Raw genomic sequence first — 16,288 nt, forward strand, 5'->3', positions numbered from 1 at the left:
GTGAACCCATAGTGCTGTGGCAGTTCTTGCCGCAGCCTCTCCGGAAGTAGTGACGCCGAATGCGGATTTGAGGGCCCAGGAGCAGACGAACCGCCAGGACTACACAGGCGCAGGTGGAGCTGCGCGCGCGCGCCCGCCGCTGCGCCCGGGCCGATACCTGGCGCGGCCAGCACGGGGCGCTGGCCCCAGCTCCAGCGGCTGGGAGAGGCTGCGGATCACCTGCCACGGAGGGGCCGGGCTTCCCACCGCCCCCGCTCCGCCCCCCACTCCCCCGCGCCAATCCGCTTTCCGCTCCGCGCACTCTTTGGCTTGGGAGCCAGCTGAGTATTCGCCGCTGCGGAAGCGCCGGGTGCTGGTCCTCGCGTCCCCATCCACGCAGCGCGGGGAAGCCCTGCCTGCCGCCGCCGCCTCCGCCTCTGCTGCGGCGGTGCAGCAGGGCCGCCTGCGCTCTGCACCCGGCGCCCGTCCCCTCCGCCCGGCTCTAGGCAGCAGCGGCTGCAGCGGCAGCGGGAACAAAGCGAGGGGCGCCGGGTCAGCAAGTGGAAGCCATGACCGAAGCGGGCGACGGCGAGGACGAGATCCAGTTCCTGCGGACTGTAAGCGCGCTCCGCGGATTCCCCGGGGATCGGCGCCGGGTGGCCCTAGCGGTGTCTGGGCGGGGGCGCGGGCGGGGAAGAGGCGTCCCCGTCGGTGCAGGTGTGCGTGCTGGGCGAGCGAGGCAGGCTGCGTGTCCGCGCGTGTGGACAGCGGGGCACGGAGCGCGGACGGCAGGTGTGCACGGGCTCGGTCCCAGGCACCGAGGACGGACTCGCGGAGTCCCCGCGCCGGGGGAGCAGGAGGGTCTGGGCGGACTGGTCGGCCGACTGGGACCTTAAGGTCCGCGGAGGAACGGGCAAGGGGGGCAGCCGTCACCGCGGGGCTGTCGGACTTGCCCCGCGCCCTCCTGCGCCGGGGATTCGCCCTCTAGGCGCAGCGCGTGCCCAGCCGCCGTGAGGGGGTGCAGGGCATCACCTGAGGTTCCCTTCAGTCCCGGGGCTGCAAGGGGTCAGGGTCGCCTGCGCGGTCACCGCAGTCCTGGGCTGGGCCGTGGTGCTGTTGCCGCTTGCAGAACGTGGAAGGGCCGCGAACTCCGTGTGTGCGCGGAGGCGGGGGCATCGCGGACGTGTCGTTCCCCAAATGATGCTTCTAGATGCCGAAAGCAGCATAGTGTGTGTGTGTGTGTGTGTGTGTGTGTGTGTGTGTGTGTGTGTGTGCGCGCGCGCGCGCGCGCGCGGGCAGGTGGCTACCCGGAATTTCCATACCCGTGGCAGCCGGGAAAGGTCGGCGCCGCACTAGGACCATATTTTCTCCGTAAGCATCTCTTGGCACTGCTCCGTCCTCGCCGCTCTTCTCGCTGCAGATTCTTCCCGGGCGGGCGGAGGCACTGCTCGCCTCGGCGAGGACCCAGAGCCTCTCCCTAGGTGTTGAGAATAACCTAGTTAGCGTTTGCTTAGCCTTTCCCTCCACTCCATCCTCTTCTCCGAAGGATATTCCCCGACAGGGCTCCCTCAACCCCCTTCCAGAACCGCAGCTTCTGCCGCCACTTCTTTCCTCAACTTCCAGTTATAATCATCTCCACAATCAAGAAAGGCGTAGAGATATTCAAATTTTGAAACATTAACCATACAGTAACTTTTAGATGTGAAAATAGTCTTGATGGATTTGGGTGCTAAGCAACTGAAAACAGTACATTTGTCCAAGAACATTGTGATTGTTTTTACTCTTCTAATTTTTCCTTTTTGGCACTCGTTTTCGTATTAAGGGGGGAAAAGCCTTTGGAAAGATTGGAATCTAGGGTACACATTAGGAGGCGAAGAGTTTGACCTAATGGCTGTTATGCACCAACATATGCATGAAAAGATGTTTCTAAAAACTACCAGATCTTTTGTTCAGGTGGCAAAATAATTATTGTGTAATTTTTAAATTCATTTTTCCCCAAGTTCCGTAGAGTTAAAATCAGCTAGAATATTTTGGAAGGCTTCAATGCACTAAAGGGCTTCCTGCAGGCTTAAATGTTAAGCCAAGCTCAGGGAGGTGGTGTTATCAGAATACTTAATGGGCCCTAATGTTGTTTGCTTGCTGATGGGATTCTGCACATATAAAGTAATGTTCAGTCTGGGCCCCTAGACAGCTGCCTGTCAGCTGCCGCAACACCTCTGATAAGTGGGTGCTGGGTTGAGATCTGACAGTCCTAGGCTGGGATGTTCTTTTAATAAAGCACGGTAGGCTGTTGTGTTCATGATAAATGACCTTGAAGGAGGTAGCACAGGGGAGCCGAGGAATTTTCTTGTGTAGCATGAACATCGGAAAGAAAAACATGCCGTCCCTCTATATTTTACACGTTTAATGTGGAAATTCTCAAATCCTTCACCAACTCCTGTCCTGCCCTTGCTCCCTTCCACCTTAGTTCTTTTAACCTGAAAATATTAATAATTCAGAAATGTCAGTGGAGTTAATAACAAAGAGAAAATAGTTCTTCTAGTAAATTTTTCTTTTCTTGGGAGTTTATTCCTCCGTTGTGTATAATCTTGCCCATGTGAGTTATTTTTTTAAAGCAAATTGCTCAGTGAATATCAATCTATACATTAGCTAAAACAGTTATAGATTATGGATGATGCTATTGTGCTTAAGAGAAGAAAATCAAACAGTGATTAAGAGACAGCAGTTGTGAACAGACATTTCATATATTCTAATTAAAGTATCTTAAGTATTATCTTGGACTTTATTCCAGCACTGCAGCTCATGGAGGCATTTTCGGCTTCCTTCTATCTACAGAAGGCTTTCCTCTTCCTTCTAGAAGAGGTCCATGATCTTTGTTTTTTATTCCAAAATTAAGATTTATTTATTTAGAATTATTTAGTTTTTGCATAAAAATCACCAGTTGTTCCTCATTGGGTTTTTAACACACACCGTTCTTTGGGGGTTCTTCTATTTAACCAAATACTTTAAAAATACATATTTTTAGCACCAGGAAGAACAGTTAAGGCAGTGAGGTGTTTCCTCAGGTCTCAGCATCTGGGTGAGTCATGGTCTCCCCCTTGAGAAAATACACATGTATGTTTCTTAGGTTGGAAAAGCTGTCCCAGAAAGAAGTAATTATGTAGAAGTATGCAAATTCAGTCATCTCTGGTCAAGTATGTGCCTGATAGCTTTAAAAGAAAGTCCTTTCCCTGGCCAGATAGCTCAGTTGGTTCGATTATCATCCCAAAGCACAGAGGTGTCAGTTCGATCCCCCAGGCAGGGCACATATGGGAATAGATGTTCCTCTAGCTCTCTCTCTGTCTCTCTCTTCCTTTCTCTGAAATCAATAAAATAAACATTAAAAGAAATAAAGTGTTTTTTTTTCTCTATTCTTCTGCCTAGCACACCACTTCCCACCCCTCAGGCAGCTGTCAGCCTGCACTCTATCTATGAGTCTGTCTCTGTTTTGCTTGGTAGTTAATTTTGTTCACTAGATTCCACGTAAAAGTAGAATATATGGTACTTTTCTTTCTCTGACTGGCTTATTTCACTTAGCATTATGATCTCCAGATCCATCCGTGCTGTTGCAAAGGGTAACATTTCCTGTATGACTATGTTAACTAGTGTCACCCTAATAAATTCAATTAAAAAATTAAAGCTCCCTTGTCTCGGTCATCAAAGACTTGCTAGTTGTTTTCAGCTATTAAAGAAACCGTCTGGAAAAAGACAGTAAGAAAGAGCAGGTCTGTAATGACTGTCTGTGAGGCTAGGCTGTGCGACCACATGGGAATACCCACCAGTTTGCTGTTTTTCTTTATTTAAATTCCACAGTAGGGGTCCTATATAATTTCTAATCAAACTCCTTATGGCCTTTAAAATACCCGAAACGTCATTGCGCCAGATCCTTAGAAGGACACATGCTTATTTTTAAAGTGAGGTGAATGATGGGACTTCCCCAGAGTCATGCTCTGTGTGGGGGGAGAAACCAGGACAACCCTGGACTTGATGTATTCACAGCATGAATTGTTTTTTTACCACACTGAAATGAAGGGTACAGTCAGTCTGTGCTGTCGTGAAAAGCAAAGGCGATTCAGAAGGAGGATTGTTATTTATTTTTCCGTTAAGAGAGACCCAAAAATGACTTTTAAAAAACTAGGGCTGTCCCCCCGCACACCCTGGCCAGACTCTGGGCTGCTCTGGGAGACGCAGGCCAGGGGCGGCTGTGGTTTTGATTCACAGTGACTTGGGGTTGTCTGTGTCTGGGAGTGGCCTGGGGGTGCCCGCCACAGGGCATGCCTACACCTTTGAACTGAGCTTGATGGTCATTTTGGTGCACATCTCGTTGATAATGTCGATGGTGGCCGTGTAGTTGACCAGGAAGAGGCAGACCTTCTCCAGGCATGCCTCTGTCACATGTGCTCTGGCCCTTGGAGAGCGCTTCAGGAAGTCGGAGCTGCAGGGTGCCATGTGCAGTGCTGCTTGGAAGGCGGCACACATGATCCAGCTGTGGTGCTCTGCGAGGCTGTCACTCTAGTCCTGCTCCCTGTCGTAGATAGTCTGGAGGAAGACTGGGAGGACGCAGAGGCTCTTCTCAGCCACATCAGCGCCAGCATGCCCCCACTCTGGGCCACTCTGCTCCATGTGGGTGCTCCCAGGATGTCCTGCCCAGTCCAGAACGTGGCTGAGTCGGTGTCAAACCCAGCTTTGATATTCGTGATGTTGCCACTTATGTCTGCCTTGATGACTAAACGCTGGGGACCCAAAGCAGTCAAAGAAGGATGACAGGTGGACACTGTCTCGATGAAGGGCCTGGTCTTGATCTGCTTATCTGTGGGCAGCGGCTCTAGCAGGTGCTGAGCCAGCAGCACCAATTTGGGGTCAAAGCCTGCAGGCTTTAACCGCCCCTCCAGTGCCACCACCCCTGTCAGTGCCACCCTTGCAGACTCTAGGGACGCCAGTATCCCATGATCATTGTTAAGGAAGCAAAGATGAACTCTTTCATGGCTGTGTCCATGTGTCAGGTCCACTGCTGTGAATTGATTCCTCATTTGGGAGAGGTTTTTGTTAGCACTGGTGCCCAGTCTCTTTTCCAGCATGCAAGTCTGAGTTTGCTGATTTTCTTTCAAATAGTTATGCAGAAGACTCTCATCTCTGAGTCAATGGCTTCCCTGTCAGCTGGAAGCGTGCACATTCTGATGTGTTTATCCCTGAGAGAAATTCAAAACGTGCATTTGGACTCGGGATGTTCTGGGACACTTAGCAGAATCCTATCATGAAATATGCCCTCATCCTGTAATGGGTTTGTTTACTGTCACATCTAAACATACCCATGACTTGGAACCAATGTAGCAATGGACTGTGATATACTGTTTAAAAACATAGATCATTTGGCCCTGGCCAGTTAGCTCAGTCAGTTAGAGCATCATCCTGAAACGCCAAGTTTATGGGTTCGATCCCTGGTTAGGGCACTTATGTCAAGCAACCAATGAAGGCACAGTTAGGTGGAACAACAAATGAATGCTCATCTCTCTTTCTCTCTCTCTCTCTTTCACTCTCTCCCATCCTTCCTCTCTCTGTTTTTCTAAAAATCAATAAAAAAGTAGATCTTCTTAGTTATACTCCTGTTTTTTTTTTCAAGCAATCTTACTGAATTATATAGAAGGAATTCCTTGATGTAAATGACCTTGGTCAAGAGTTGGTTTTCCAAATACTTTGCCTTTCTTTCACCCATGCAAGTGCGGTTGAGTTACTATTGGGGTGTACTGCTCTGTAGTTTGTATTTCTATATAGACCGAGATGTACAACGGTCCTGGCTGCAAAGTCTGCTCCCCTGGGAATGGCTTTAGCTTCCCTCGTGTTCCTTTGCGGCAGCGGTTCTCAACCTGTGTTTTGGTCGTTCGACCCCCTCTGGGGTCACGACCCACAGGTTGAGAACCGCTGTTTTGTGGGGTTAGCTGTCTTACAGCCCATGTCTTCTCTGTGCTTGTACATCTTACTTGGAAAGGATAGGAAGCATCTTAGAAAGTGTGCAGCAGTGAATAAGAGCAGTTATGAAGTGCAAATGCCAGAGCGCAGCACTGAATGGATTGGGAAGACATTCAGCCTGAGTCCGAGCCCCTCGAGGCACAGGGAGGCTGGCTGTACAGGGCCCGTGCGTGGTGCGGAATCAAGACAGGACCTCAGGTCTTGGGCTGATGGCCTATCTAGCTGGGAGAGCTGCTTTATCATCTACATAAGCATGTTTCAGGTTTTCAGCAAACAGAATGTATCATCAGTCTTCCCTTGCTGTAGGAATGACATAGAGGACAAATTATAGACTCCAGGTGAGCAACGGCAACTTGCCCCTTCGCTCCTTGGTGATGAAGGCATGAGGAGCTTTATATACAGTAGATGGGCACTGTGAAGTTTTTTCAAGGAAAAGCCCACCTACGCTCATGTCACCAGACTTACTATTTTTTTATGGAAATAGTTGTGTTCACATTGGCTGAAAGGGCAGACTCTAAAACACTTAGGGCACCAATTTACTCCACATTCAATCTTACTTGTACTTTGGGTTTGTATAAGCATTTTTATCAATGCTGAATTACCCGAAAAACAATTAAAACTGCTGGGTGCCTGTGCTTTGGGGAAGCAGAAGGCAGGATGCAGCTCATTTGTCTTCAGGAACTCTGACATCATGGGTTTTTTTATTAATTCAGAGAAGCATTTGTTGAACACTCTCTTTATGCATGGCATGAGATAAGGTGTTAAAGAAGCATCCAAAATAAGGAGAGATGGGAGCTGCCATTTTACTGCATTTCCCCAGGTATAAGATGCACATTTTCCCGAAAAACTTGGGGTCTAAAAACTGGGTATGTCTTATATAGGGTAGTAGAAGTGTGGCATTTCAAATGCCACAGGTGGAACTGAGGACCAGGCAATATATGAAGACAGTGATTCGTCATCAGACACAGATGAGGACAAGCTAATGAATGGAGTTTTGACAGTGATGAGGAGTTGTATGAATTTTATGATGAATAAAACTTGAGTTCAATAGCTTTATGTAATATATACTTTTTTCAAATTTTGGACCCCAAAATTAAGGTGTGTCTTATACATGGGAGCATCTTATACTTGGGGAGAGATGGTAATTGTAAAGAGAAGCGTTAGAGCTGCACATAGAGCTGGAGCTGTGAGGAGGAAAAATGCATGTGTAAACTCGAGGCTATTAGGGCAGGAATAGACTTTCAGAAAGTACCCCCACTCTACCCTTGCCACCTCCTCCTTTGTCATTTTGCTGATTAGGAAACTAAAGCTCAGGGAGCTGAAATGATTTGGCCTAGTGTTACTCTCCAAGTTAGTTGCTGCTCTAGCAGTGTACCCTAGACTGGTGGCTCTGACAACAAACATGGATTTCTCACAGTTCTGAAAGTTAGGGGTTTCTAGATCAAAGTGCCGGTAGATCCCTCGTGTGGTGAAAGCCTGTTTCCTGGTTTGCAGATGACAGCCTTGTATCCTTATAGGGCCAAGAGAGAAATCAGGAGCCTTGTGTTTTTTCTCATAAGGGAACTAATCCCATTCATCAGGGTCCCACCCTCATGTCCTAGTTAGCCGTCAGTGCCTCACCTCCTGCTGCCATACCATTGGGAGTTAGGATTTCAATGTGTAAATTTTGGGGAGTGCAAGCATTCAGTCCATATAGCAACATAGTGTTAAGCCTAATCCAGAGGGACTCGAAACATTGAAGACAGGAACAAAATCTGTCGATTACACATCAAAGCTTTATTGTCTAGCTTGGCCAAGCGGCGGCAACTCCGACAGAAATCTGAGGGAGAGTGCGCCGGCCTTTTGTTCTACCTAATTTTTATAGTTTTGTAAGTGGGAAGTACAGAAGCAAAAATTGCAATTAGTGCCCTTTACCACTATTGGTTATAGTAATATGTCCTTTAACATGATAGGACCATGTTCAATTTGCAAGCCATACATCATTTTGGAGAAAACAAAATTTACAAGTTAACACAATGGTAGAAAGATGTCTCTTTTATATATTAAAAGGCATTTCTATATTTTCTAGTGTTTATCCGCCATCTCTCTGTCCAGTCACACGTATTAACCATACGCATTTACATAGGAGAGGTAGTTTCATGGGGACAAATGACGCAATGGCTCATTACTATAAGAAAAGGTTTATTTTGGCTTTTCTCTTCCTGCACCTGGTTAGCCATTCACCCCTTTCCCCACAGGTGTGGTGGAATGTCTGGGAATCCATGTTTTCCTCCCCTTTGCATTCACAATACAATGCCAAGGGCCATCCTGGTTTTATGCCAGTCACACAATACAGAGATTATTCTCAAAATTTCTCTGCACACCTTAACCCAAATTACTAAAATGTTCTTTAAGCCTCTTAAAATATTAATATTGATTCTGTAACTTTTGGTACTTTACAACACCTGCCGGTGAGGTGGCGCAGTGGCTCCTCGCATAGAGTAATGAAAGTGTGTGGGCCCTGGCCAAGTTAGCTCAGTGGATAGAGTGTCAGCCCAGTGTGTGGGCTTCCTGAGTTTGATCCCTGGCACACACTACAAGTGACCATTTGCTTCTGTTCCCCTTCCTCTCCCCCCACTTCCCCTTTTGCAGCCAGTGGCTCGATTGGTTTGAGCATTGGCCTCCGGCACTAAGAATAACTGATTGATTTGAGCATTGGCCCCAGATGGGAGTTGCTGGGTAGATCCCAGTTGGGGTGCATGTGGGAATCTGCCTCACTATCTACCCTCCTCTCACTTAAAAAAAAGAAGTGTGTGAAAATCTCTGAAGATTTGTTGAAAAGGTGGTTTATAGCACACTGATCTTCCCTTATCTTCATCTTCACAGGGTTTACTGTCCAGATCTGCCCTCTTGTCATTCAACCACTGATGAGGAGGCTTCTTTTCTCCTTTCCAGAGTTGCAGTCCTCGTGTGTCCTGGATCTCAGGACCTGCTCCCTGGTCCAGGAGGGGAACCTAGTTTGGGTTCCGTGCTTTCTCTGCCTCCCTTTTCACTTGTCCCTTCTGGTGGAACTTGGAGCATGCTAATGTTTCCCATCTTCAAATGTCTTTGGTGCTTCACTTAGCTTCTTTTCTGCTCCAGATGTGGTCTCCACCTCTCCTTGAAATCATTATGTAGCTTCCCTTTCCTGTTAAAGCTACTGTACTGGTGTCACCAGGAGCTTCCTCCTCCGAATCTAAATGCTCCTTTCCACCCCTCTTCCTGTAGATCTTCAAACTCCTCCTCTGTGAAGTTCCTGTTTGGCTTTGGAGACACGGCATAGTCTTAGTTATTTTTGTACGTTTCTGATCATGCTTTTTTGGGGTTCTTTTTACTGCATCTACTTCAAGTCTGGGGTTATCCCAAAATATTCTGTCCTGTTTCCTGTTTTGTCTCTCCTGCTTTTGTGAGCTTACCTGTGCCAGAAAGTCTGGGATCCTTGTAATACTAGAGTTTGAAAAGACTTAACAGTGACTTCATCCAGCTCTGAGAGCCGGAGAAATGACAAGAATTTCCCCAAAGCCATTCCTTTTTGTAGAAGAAACCCACCACAGATCTGACAGCCGTTGGCCCCTTATTGCCGGTTTCTCATGGCCTCTGTTCTGACTCCAGTCCGCCTCCTGACACTCCGTCCTGAGCTCCCCTGTGTTTGGACCCCAAAGTGGCTCTTCTTCGCAGTAGCTCTGGTCAGCCAGTGGCACTGCATTCCAGCCATGGCTTTGCAGCACCAGTGTGATCGTGACCTTCAGAAAACCTGAGTCTGAGGCCTGAACCAACCAGTAGTATGTGGCTTTATGGAATAATTTTTTTTAAATTTCCTTTATAAAATTCTGTTAGCTGTCTCAGAGAGATATCTGAAGGTCATATGACAGAATTTATGTGAGAACCTATTTCAGTGCCTGGTCCATGGTGGGGGCTCAGTGCACTACTGCCGTACTTTTTCTCCCTTACATCTAATTTGTCATCACCTTCTGTTGTGTCCTTGGCGCTCCAGTGCAGATGTGACTCTGTCCTCCCCACTGCTTATTCTAGCTTTGAGGCCCCTTCCTCCCACTCTGCAGCCCACCTTGGATTCTCCTGGCACTGCAGTCCTCCTAAAACCCCGTGTCACTCCCCCACACCTCAGCTCCAGGTTCCTGTCCCGCCCGTGTCACTTCTCGTTCCTAGTCGAGAAGTCAGATTTGATACTGACTTTAGTTCAGTTTCTGGACCACCCCCTCCCACCCGTCCTTTCCCTGACCACCTGGAGCTTTCCAGTGCTCCACATTCTATCACTTTCTTGTGGCCCTGAATTTGGCCCCCACACTCTGATTGTGTCAGGGGCATTGGTTTCCTGTAATGCTTCGCACAGTGTTAACTACAGAGCTGGGTGGAGAGGAGTCTCAGGGCAAGTGGAGGAGGGGACCAGAGGGTCGACCCTCTGTCCTCCCTCAGTAGTTGTGAAAATCAGTTGGTTGAGTTCAGATGGAGAAAGAAAGAGACTTACGGGGGAAGCAGGCACAGAGAGGGGGCAGGAGAGTGGAGGGGTGGAGGTGGCAGTTAAATTCCAAGAGGAGGCAGAGATGGTGAGTGACTGCCCCCAGTCAGCTCAGCTCGGCATGGGAGGGCCACAGTGGCTCCTGAGCCACAGGGAGGACATCCTTGTGGGCTTGTCAGGGGACTCGAGAGGGAAGTTGGTCGCAGTTGCCTAGGCAAAGAAGGACGGCGGGAAAGAGTACATGAAGTATTTAGTGAGTCTGAGCGTTGTGGTTCCAGGCAGAGTCTGTGTTTCTGTTGAGAAGCAGCCGTCTGGATGGCGAGGTGACTTCTGGGCCTCGCCGGGGCATCTGTGCAGCACTTTTATCCACTTTCCTTCACCTTCATTAATAATGAGAAGAACGCTAGGACAGGGACTCTGCCAAGAAATGGTTGTGTGACTTGGGATTGATGGTCCTATAGAATTCCTTCCTGGAAAGGTAAGGTGGACTGGCTCTATGAAGAGCCGTGGGGTCGGCCAGACGCAGACCGTTGTGAAGGGCGAGTATAGGGATGCCTGCCCTTGGCCTGGATCAGACTCAGGAGCTGAGCTCCCACTGGCTGTGGCCGCAGATCCTGTCCCCGTCTCACTGTTGAGGTGCTGCCTGGGCTTCCTGTCCCAATGGGGCTGGTGAAGAAGTGCCCGTATTACCGGCGTTCCAGAAATGTTACAGTTGGCTTCAAAACCCAGAGGGAGGGCATATTTCCTGGTGCTGGGGCCCAATAAAGGCTCTGTAGAGACGATTCTGCATGACACCGCTCTGAAGCTTTTTCCAAGTGACTCACATGCGGGGTTTAGAGGAGACAGGGCTGCCTGTCGGCTCACTCTCTGAGCACAGCTCGCTCTCCAGAGGAAGCTCACCAGAGAGGTGGACACACTGACACATGTGCCCAGGTACCTGCTGTCGCCAACTTAGGATCAGTATTCATCATTTTACCTGAAGGAAACCTTTAACTGGGAGCCAAGGCAGGTGTTGGGCAAAATGCATGGAATGGCAGAGAGGGCTGGAGGAGCTCAGAGGCTGACAGGGCCTTGCTGGGCATGAGAAGGTCGAGGTAGGAGGTGCTTGGTGGGTGCTGTGCACGCATGTTTGTTCTTGGGACACAGTTCTTAGTGTGCAGGGGAGACACGTGTGATTGTTGAGCAAGGGCAGAGGTCACATCCCCATCACTGGGGCAGGAAGAACAGTTGGATGTTCTATAATGGTAACACTTTTCTTTTTACTTAAATAAGTTTGTAATTTAAAGACCTTTTTTGCCCTGGCCGGTTGGCTCAGCGGTAGAGCGTCGGCCTAGCGTGCGGAGGACCCGGGTTCGATTCCCGGCCAGGGCACACAGGAGAAGCGCCCATTTGCTTCTCCACCCCTCCGCCGCGCTTTCCTCTCTGTCTCTCTCTTCCCCTCCCGCAGCCAAGGCTCCATTGGAGCAAGGATGGCCTGGGCGCTGGGGATGGCTCTGTGGCCTCTGCCTCAGGCGCTAGAGTGGCTCTGGTCGCAACATGGCTACGCCCAGGATGGGCAGAGCATCGCCCCCTGGTGGGCAGAGCATCGCCCCTGGTGGACGTGCCGGGTGGATCCCGGTCGGGCGCATGCGGGAGTCTGTCTGACTGTCTCTCCCTGTTTCCAGCTTCAGAAAAATGAAAGAAAAAAAAAAAAAAATAAAGACCTTTTTTTGCTCGACCCTGGCCGGGTGCCTCAGTGGATAGAGTATTGTCCTGGTGTGCTGAGGTGGTGGGTTTGATCCTTGGTCAGGGCACATAAAAGAAGCAACCAATGAGTGCACAACTAAGTGGACCAATCAGTTGATGGCTCTTCCTTTATCTCTTTCCGTCTCTCCCTCCTCCCCCTTTCCTTTCTCTCTCTCAAATCAATGGAAAACCCATTTTTTGCTAAAATTTTCTGCTTTTAATGAAATTTTAAAAAATATTTATTGATTTTAGAGAGAGAAGGAAAACACACACACACACGCACACGCGCGCGCGCATAGGAACATAGATGTATTCCTGCATGTACCCTGACTGGGTATCGAACTGGCACCTCTGTGCTTTGGGATGACGCTCTAACCGTGCTATCCAGCCAGGGCTGATGAAGTTTTTAATTGTTTTACTTCCCTCCAAATTTATAATTGACATCTAATGTTAGCATGAACCCATTATTTTCACTCCTATTTAATACATACCAAAGATATAAAGTAAAAGATATATTTTTTGAGAGGACAGAAAAACCAGAAAAGAAAAAGGATAAGTTACAGGAAAAATAAAATCCTTAGTGTTGAGTAAATTGGGACATTGTTAAAATAAGTACTAAATGTCACACTGAGTTTATAGCTTTTGAAAATTGTGCTGACTTATTTTCCACAGTGGGTTTCTGGTTATCGAAATAAAAGGAATCATGATTTAACTTCTTTTAGATTTTTTAGTTTTAGAGTTTGTATTTACTTCACATTCAAATAAATTTTCATGAGGAAATTGTGGACACATACACACACACATGAAGAAATGCTGGTTCTTTATATCTCTTTTTACCATGTTTTTGACCCTTAAGTGAAATTATATTAAAGTTCATTGGTAGCAGTGAAATACTGGTCTCTTGTTGTTTTTTCCAGTATTTTGGGTATTTCTATTTATTTTTAGAAAAAAAGAGAGAGGGAGGGAGGGCGGAATGAGAGCGAAAGAGAGAGAGAGAAGCATGGATTTGTTGTTCCACTTATTTATGCATCCCTTGGTTAATTCTTGTATGTGCCCAGACTTAGGATCGAACTTGCAACCCTGGTGTATTGGGATGATGCTCTAACTGACCAAGCTGCAAGCCCAGGGTCTTGTTTTGTTCTTGAACAGAGTAGATGCCAGGGCTCATGGGTGACAAGGCCAGAGACAAAGCTAAACCTGGAAACTTGTGTCCATGTGTCTTTCAAGGTTGTCTGGGGCACACAGAGGGCAAGGAAGAGCAGCCCTAGAGGTGACACAGATCCTTCTCTTGTCTGAAGTATGGTGGCAGCCCTGAGGGGTAACCCTCTCTCTTGTGGCTCAGCAGCCCAGAGCTGTTTTACGCAGCTCCCTGCCTGCCTGTTGGTGACTTTAGTCCTCCGGTTCAGTTATATGTACAGGCCAGTATGTCTGCGGTCAGTCTTTCACATGCATTTGCTCACAGAATCCTTAAGAGAATGCCCCAGGGGTCGGTGCTGACCAGTGTTGTCACTGGCCCTATGTTTGCAGGCGCAGGTGGCTCTGGAAGACCAGACAGGTCCCTGAGATCAGTGCATTTTAAAGCAGGAGGACAGCCTGATGCCGCTCGTCTCTGGGTGGGAAGGTACATGGTAATGTAGAGTGTGAATTTCAGTGCCTCATAAGGTGTCTGAAATGCTGGTGGACTTGAATTGATTCTGTGAGACAGTATTTAGATAATAAACACAGGGTGGGGACTTGTACACAAAGTTTACCAGGCTGTCTTAATTCAGGTGTCCAAAGTGGGTGTCCATTTACTCACAGCCTCACATTGCATTCACACCACGTTCACACTGCGTGCAGAGGAGGTGCCTGGAGCTAGCTGACATTCCCCATAGATCAGGTGCTGAGGCAGCGGCAGCTCTTCCACATCCACTGGGAGCAGGGGTGTTACCTCCCTCTGAGTACGAGCTCCATGCAGCTCTGAGGGCCGAGAGCTGAGGAGGTGAGGAAGGTGGCCACGGTGGGGCTCAGAGGCGCCACTGCTGTGAGGTGGAGTAAATGTCCGTGAAAGCAGATTTCGCGTGAGATGCAGAAATAATACAAAAGACGGCATCCAAGGCATGGAACAGCACTCAAGGTCAGAGTGAAGCTTCAGGGAAATGCCACTGAGACCTCTGGAAATGCCCCCAAATTCTGCCAGTGCAGTTTTTGAAATTTTTGAGTCATTTTATTTTTGGGATAAGAAATTTGGTGGACTAGGCTAAAAGATGCTAATTCATTTCAAGGTGTTTTTTTTTTTCTTTTTAAACAGCTAATATGTTATAGAACTGTATGTCAGAGACACGTACAGTTATGACCTGCAAGGCAGAACACAGTTTTTTCTTGTAGGAGAACAACATGTCGAAGGATGATGGGGCACTTGAAAGCTTAGCAGAAACACTCACACGCTCACTCTCGCTGGATTTAATCCTCGATGCTCCTTCACATCTCTCCTTATCATCTTAGAATGTCCCCTCTGTCCCCTGTAGGCCTGGACACATCTGATGTGATATGTCTTCAGTGAGGAGAGTGCCTGCTGTTGGGAATTATGATCCACTTACAAGTGCTGCTTGTAGGTTCAGTGAAACATCAGGGGAACGTTTCTTTTTTTTTTTTTTTTTACTTTCAACCTTTTGTATAATTTTATTTTTTTAATGGGGTGACATCAATAAATCAGGATACATATATTCAAAGATAACAAGTCCAGGTTATCTTGTCGTTCAATTATGTTGCATACCCACCACCCAAAGTCAGATTGTCCTCTGTCACCTTCTATCTTGTTTTCTTTGTGCCCCTCCCCACCCCCTATCCCTCTCCCATTCCCCCCTCCCCCCCCGTAACCACCACACTCTTATAAATGTCTCTTAGTTTCACTATTATGTCCCACCTACGTATGGAATAATACAGTTCCTGTTTTTTTCTGATTTACTTATTTCGCTTCGTATCATGTTATCAAGATCCCACCATTTTGCTGTAAATGTTCCGATGTCATCATTTCTTATGGCTGAGTAGTATTCCATAGTGTATATGTGCCACATCTTCTTTATCCAGTCATCTATTGACGGGCTTTTTGGTTGTTTCCATGTCCTGGCCACTGTGAACAATGCTGCAATAAACATGGGGCTGCATGTGTCTTTACGTATCAATGTTTCTGAGTTTTTGGGATATATACCCAGTAGAGGGATTGCTGGGTCATAAGGTAGTTCTATTTTCAGTTTTTTGAGGAACCACCATACTTTCTTCCATAATGGTTGTACTACTTTACATTCCCACCAACAGTGTATGAGGGTTCCTTTTTCTCCACAGCCTCTCCAACATTTGCTGTTACCTGACTTGCTAATAACAGCTAATCGAACAGGTGTGAGGTGGTATCTCATTGCCGTTTTGATTTGCATTTCTCTAATAGCTAAAGAAGATGAGCATCTTTTCATATATCTGTTGGCCATTTGTATTTCTTCCTGGGAGAAGTGTCTATTCATATCCTCTTCCCATTTTTTTATTGGATTGTTTGTTTGTTTGTTGTTGAGTTTTATGAGTTCTTTGTATATTTTGGATATTAGGCCCTTATCTGAGCTGTCGTTTGAAAAAATCATTTCCCATTTAGTTGGCTTTCTGTTTATTTTGTTATCAGTTTCTCTTGCTGAGCAAAAACTTCTTAGTCTGATGTAGTCCCATTCATTAATTTTTGCCTTCACTTCTCTTGCCTGTGGAGTCAAATTCATAAAATGCTCTTTAAAACCCAGGTCCCTGAGTTGAGTACCTATGTCTTCTTCTATGTACTTTATTGTTTCAGGTCTTATGTTTAGATCTTTGATCCATTTTGAGTTAATTTTAGTACAGGGGGAGAGACTGTAGTCCAGTTTCATTCTTTTGCATGTGGCTTTCCAGTTTTCCCAGCACCATTTATTGAAGAGGCTTTCTTTTCTCCATTGTGTGTTGTTGGCCCCTTTATCAAAAATTATTTGACTATATATATGTGGTTTTATTTCTGGACTTTCTATTCTGTTCCATTGGTCTGAGTGTCTATTTTTCTGCCAATACCATGCTGTTTTGATTGTCGTGGCC

At 47.3% G+C, this 16,288-nt stretch overlaps 1 protein-coding gene across 1 annotated transcript in view; it reads left to right on the forward strand.

The window, feature by feature from the left end:
- Positions 1 to 359: 359 nt before the first annotated feature.
- Positions 360 to 16,288, forward strand: part of LOC136404475 (ryanodine receptor 2-like) — a 650,806-nt gene continuing 634,877 nt past the window's right edge. The window contains exon 1 of the mRNA XM_066383777.1: positions 360 to 596. Coding sequence (XP_066239874.1) covers positions 549 to 596 — 48 coding nt within the window. The 5' untranslated portion in view covers positions 360 to 548. The remainder of the gene's footprint in view (positions 597 to 16,288) is intronic.

The sequence above is a fragment of the Saccopteryx leptura genome, chromosome 1 (assembly GCF_036850995.1).
Source record: "Saccopteryx leptura isolate mSacLep1 chromosome 1, mSacLep1_pri_phased_curated, whole genome shotgun sequence".
Taxonomy (NCBI): domain Eukaryota; kingdom Metazoa; phylum Chordata; class Mammalia; order Chiroptera; family Emballonuridae; genus Saccopteryx; species Saccopteryx leptura.